Below are 6,000 nucleotides of genomic sequence, written 5' to 3' on the forward strand. Positions count from 1 at the left end.
TCTAAGAGAGTCTCAGGAAGTCTAATCACATATTGAAGAGCTATAAAGAAACATAAATTAAAGGAAGACAAAAAGGACTTTGTTTAATATTGCTAATAGGTTTAAAACCCAAAGTCTGTTCCTACTTTTGGTCTGATAACAGTAAGTTTCTCAATGAAAACTGAGCTAGAATATCATTGTGTGATAGTAGCCCTTGTTGAAAAATATGTTTTTTTATTGTTTTAACTAAAGAGAATAGGTAAGTTAATAGCTATCAGTGTGGAATGACGTGACAGATAAATGTAACATGTGGAACTCAACATTGCTGATCTTTTCAGAGATGCTGGATAAACAGGAGTAGTCCAAAGATATGTAGATTAATATGGTGTAGTCATTCCCTTTCTGTATAAATCAACCTGCTAACAGTGCCAAATTTACATGACAACATGACAAGGAAAAAGCTATTATGGTATTCACTTTCCTGCCCCTTCATCAGATAATATTTCTGTGGAGGCATTTAACTCAGAACTTTGTTTATATTGGCCTCCATACAACTGTTTATTGAATGGGGATAGCTCAATGTCTAACTTCTATAATGGAGAATTATCAGGCAGATTAGCAGAAGTATATCAAACTATTAAAATTGCTTCTATTTGAATCACTGTTTATTTTATGGGATTACTTTAGTGATGTATTTTTTTTGTTTCATGTTTAACCTCTTTGCTTTCACTTCCAGGAGCTGGAGTTTTCCAACCTGTTTGCAGTCCTTCACTGTATCCACTCATTCTTTGCAGCCAAAGTGGCTTGCTTGGACCCTTTGTTCGTAGGCAGTCAAGCCACAACTTCTGCTGCTCCCACAACTTCTGGTACTGGCAAATTAAAGTATACTACTTGACATCTCACATTACAGCACTGCCACTTAACAACAAGACATAAAAATGTATATATTCATGAGATTTAGACCTTTGGTGAACCGTGCACATGGAAACCAATCTTTGGAGGCAAGACATATTGCAGTATCAGCAGATAAATGGTCACATGGGATCATAAATTCATCTCTGTTCTGCAAGACACCAGTAAATACTCCTAGCCAAAACCCCAGAATAGGATGGATATTCTTTTAGTATGACTTGTACTTACATAGTGCTTTAAGCAACACTGGAAGCAAAAGAGTAAATGACACAGTGAAGCACTTCGGTATTTAATAAAATTTTCAAATTGYTGTAATAATACACAAATAGAATTGTCTTTTTCCTGTTTTCAGATGTTTTTATATGACAATATACTAAACCCTGAGTATGAACTTAATACCCTACCACTATATTGTAAATGACATAAGAGCAAGCAACAAGCATATAGTACATGGTGACAAGGAGATGAACATGAAAAGGCATTTGTGTAAGTATCTCCTCAAATAGAAAGCACTTTAAGCACTGTTGTAAATCCATACTTGTGTCCATACATGGAGTCATGCTACTGTTTTTTTATTTTGTTCTTTTATTCCAACAGCAACAATGACAAAGATATAGCCATACTGGACTGACACTTTAAAAAAAAATCCATGAATAAGTCCCTCTTCTTCACGTAAAAACAGATGTGATATGAATTTAATTTTAAGTATAAAGGTGCAGGTGTGTAACATATCATGTTCGTTATTTCCTTCCTCCTTTTTTGTTTTGTAGAGAATTAAATTCTGTAAATCTAGTAGTCTTTGTTCACAAGTTTTAATTTTTGAATTTGTTGCAGACACAATCCACCTAACGCCTTGTTTCCATGTATAATCTTGATTTCACATCATAAATTGAACCTCTCTTCCACTCAGGCTCTCAGCAAAATAGATGTTCAACATTATGCTTGAAAAATGATTCAGCCCTTTGCATTCTTAATAATTTCCTTTTTTATATTGTTAGTAAAAGACAGGAACAAATTAAATAACTTGTAAAGATAGAATTGGTGACAGAATGCATAATGTCTTTGCATAGTTAAAATTTTACATCACTCTGGACCACATATTATCCATACTAGTTAGAGAGTCTCATTTAATAATGAAATCTGAGAGTGCTGTAAATTTTAAATTAATAACTTTATTTAAATATCATTTTGCAAAATAATTTAATTGTGTGCTAATACACACATTAGTGGAGAAGGCAAAACGTTGGGAACATACTTGAGATATAGCTGAAACAGTGCAAGAGGTGGGGTTTTTCTGAAGGCAGGGCAAGAGAAATTAAAAAATTGCAGGAAGAACAGTTGGTGCAGCTTTAGCATGTGCATAATATTTTAAATAGTACTTTGGGAGGGTTCTGTTTACTATATTCAAATCAAAAATTCCTTTATGTTTTTTGCTTTGACTTGTTATAAAAGCGCATAACAGGTTAGGGTTATGGATACAATCTGCCTTGTGCTGCAGAAAGACTAAATCTATCACATCCCCTTCTATGTATTAAAAGAATTATAACTGCATAGACGAATCTAGGGGAAAGCTTTTTCAGAATGGGTGGAATTCAGAAAGTATGGCAGGGACACAAGAGGAATGAACTGTAGGGACAAATCATGCCTCTGTCCTTTTTCTTTGCATTAGAAGTATTTGGATTGATGTATATGAGATACTGTCCTTGTAAAATGCGGCCTTGAAGTATAGCTGATTCTAGGTTCAAATAATCTGAAAATATATTTTCCAGGAACTCTGTCTTTTTCAAATGACCTTCAGCAGGTCCTTGCTTCTTGTGATGTCTGAGTACACTGCCAAGGGTTACACCATTAAAAATTAAATAATTGGGTTACACAGTTACCCGTCATTTCAATGCTAAATACAATGATGTCTTAATCCAGCTATTAAGTTCTATCAGTGTCATCAAAGTCCAGCATTTTCACAGTCGGTGTTACTGTTGTGTGTGTGTGTTTATATGAATCCTCCATAAATAAAGGGGTCAAATCCTGGTTTCTGAATTCCATGCAAAACTGTCATGGCTGTCAATGGGATCTAGGATTTGCTCCTGAGAGAATATAAACCCCAGATGTTTTGAATCTAAAATTACAAGGGTCTCAGGATGGTAGCTCAGACATTTTCCTTGTCAAGAAAGCATATACTGGAAACACAAATTGTGACACAGCCATGACAATGTTGAAGAGAGAAGCCCAGTATCTGTTAATAACAGTTCTCCTCCTCTGTGCTCCCAAATCAGCTCCTTCCTTTTAGTGTCTGGCATTCAGCTACCACTGTGTTGGCCTGTGTTAACACCTAAATAAATACACTCATGGTAATAACAGAATCTAAAACTAAACAGCTGCCAGTTGACTATTTTGGGCTTTGGTGACACCAGTTCATACCATGTGCACAATTGTACCACTGAAACTCAGAGTTGTCTTAAGGGGTGTTGTTTAATGTGCTTAAATGTGAACGTAACATATTCCTGACACAACAGAAATTATGCCATTGCAAAGTGCTGCAGATTGAGGGATTTCATGATATGAAAGTGAAACAATTAAATGAATTGCACTTTGCTCGGAACTGAACGAATCAAATGATTTTGGGGGGCCTGGACTCCACCAGGATATACTAGAGGTCTCTGTCACATACTCTGTCTGTAGAACTGCTGTATACATCAATGAGAATTTTTTTACTGGGTGTTAAGTGTGGAATATTTAAGAGACAGTAGCCTGTAAATTGGTGCTGTGATTTTTTTTTTTTAACCCACTGTATTTCCAAGAGGGGTTTAATCAATACTTTTAGTCTCAAGAAGATTAAAGTGACATTGTGAGAGTATATAATGTGATAGCCTTGGCTGCAGCTCTATGTTGGTTTATTAATACAGCAGGGTTTTGTGCACTGAATTCATAGGATATTCAGAGATGACTCCGCCATCCAAGCTTGCCGTCATAGAGGAGGTTCATAGGAAACTCAGTTGTGAGCCAAGGAGGGCAAATTATAAATTTTGTGTTATAAATAATCCTGAAATAGTGAACTATAATTTATTAAATGGCTATATTTTTCATTTGAATACATATAGGAGATTCCCATTTAAAGCATAGTGGACTTTGTATACATACGTCAAAAGGCAGGCTTTATGTTGCAGTCTTTCATTTCGTATATAACAAATAATGAATACATTTGTTTTGTAAGCTGACACAGCCCAGTGATTATGAAGATAAACGCAATTATAATGAACTATCATCTTCTGCTGAAAGTCTGTAAACAAATGAAATCAACTATTTTAACCAAAAAATGCAAACCAGCCAAAATAAAATAAACCCATAAATAAATCCATAAAATAAAATGTAATTTGTTTTCTTTATGCCATGATATCGATCCTTAAATAAGTTTATTTAAAAAAATTCTTTATACATATAGTACTGTGCCTATTGAAGTCATGTTAAATATTATACCAAAAATATGTACTCTTAAGTATAACTAAATATATTTGGTTTGACTTTGTTTTATGATGGAAATTTTAGATGATCTGACCTTCACAGAACTAACCATAAGCTAGGTTATCGTGGTAGCATAATTTTGTTATAAAAGTGTTACAAATTTGAAGACATGTTATTCTGGATTTCATCAGTGAATGAGTTATGTATCTCATTTCCTACGTCTGTTTAAAAATACAGTAACAAATTTTCAAAATAACTTTGTATTCCAGTAGCATGAAAGCACCTTTAAAATAAAAATAGGGATTTTTTAAATGTTGGTCATTTTATTTTGTTAATTAAGGGCAAAGTGAAGTTTGTGGAGACGAACCTGTTGTAAGTGGGTCATTTTTGAAAATCAAGTTCCTAATTTTAAGTTTTTGGCTACTCAAACCAGAATTCATAAGAATATAAAATAATAATATGCAGTACCAATATGCTTTGAGATTAGATTAATGAAAAATATTTCATTCAAAATTAGACCTTGATCCCACAAAATTTGTTTATTTACTTTGTATGCTTTGACATCTTGAAAGGCGTGGTTAAACAGATGGGGAGATAGTTGTAGCCACTGCAGCCTATTACTTTAAATATGATTTAGTTTATTCAATGCCTTAAGATGTATCTTACATCAAGCAAGGTATTAAAATGGCTGAAGATATTGTGAATGTACAGTTTTTGCCCTTTAAAATTCAGCAGTTGCCACACATCAGTATCCAGATACCCTGTAGTATTCCCTGTGCCAAAAAGAAAGATCAGTTTTTGTTCTGCTATGGTGATTCCAAGGAACCTTTTGGAAAATGTTTATTTATTAATATTAAACACTAATCATTGTATCACACTGTCCATTTCCTTACAAGGTCTGCAATCTGGAAAAGCATAGTGTCTGTAAAAAAGTTTAAGCTGATTTTAAAATGCTCAGCTTCAGGCAGTTATGAGCCTGTGCTTTGGAATTACACCTCTTGCCAGTACAGCATAAAGGGAGCCACGGGAGATGGTCGGGCTCCCTGAATTTAAGTACCTGTCTTAGATCACTAAGGTAGGGCTTGAAGTTCTCAGCAGGAACCTTCAAGGCAGGACCATAATTTAGATTGAACTGTGTTCTGAAGGTGTTTGTCTTCCTCTGCAATGACTGCAGAGGTGCTGCTACATTAGCGGCTTTGTTTGGATCAGGGACGTGCTTTCCAAGTAAAACCCCTGCCTGTTGCCATTCACTGCGCTATTGTTCATATCACAGAGCAGGCTTGGAGCATGCAAACCAGGATTTTTTAGGATGATAGGAAACCAAAATCACATCCAATGAGTCCCAACTCCTAATTCAGTCCATGCAGCCAGGCTAGTCGAAAGGAAAAACCCTCCAAAATGCTGGCGGTGAGGATGCTGGGTCCCGGGTACTGGCAGATTTTCTCTACATAGCTACTCCTGCTGATGCAGCCTACATGCCTGAAGGATCCCTAATAAGCTGAGCTTCCCGTTTGGGCCAGCCAGAGTTCAATGCCTGAAGTGGAACAGAGTAGCCCCTCACCTGTATGGCGGGAAGGGACAGAGTGACTCTTTCAGGCAGACAAGATGAAGGCTGACAGATTCCCAGGGAAGTTATTCTGCATAACCCTT

General features: G+C 35.7%; 1 protein-coding gene across 1 annotated transcript in view; it reads left to right on the forward strand.

The window, feature by feature from the left end:
• LOC112975390 (gamma-1-syntrophin-like) overlaps positions 1–874 on the forward strand; it is a gene marked incomplete at its 5' end in the record, with an annotated part of 48,109 nt that extends 47,235 nt beyond the window's left edge. The window contains one exon of the mRNA XM_026085370.1: positions 716–874. Coding sequence (XP_025941155.1) covers positions 716–874 — 159 coding nt within the window. The remainder of the gene's footprint in view (positions 1–715) is intronic.
• Between the last annotated feature and the right edge of the window lie 5,126 nt (positions 875–6,000).

This window comes from Apteryx rowi, unplaced genomic scaffold, assembly GCF_003343035.1.
Source record: "Apteryx rowi isolate R43461 unplaced genomic scaffold, aptRow1 scaffold_666, whole genome shotgun sequence".
Lineage (NCBI taxonomy): Eukaryota > Metazoa > Chordata > Aves > Apterygiformes > Apterygidae > Apteryx > Apteryx rowi.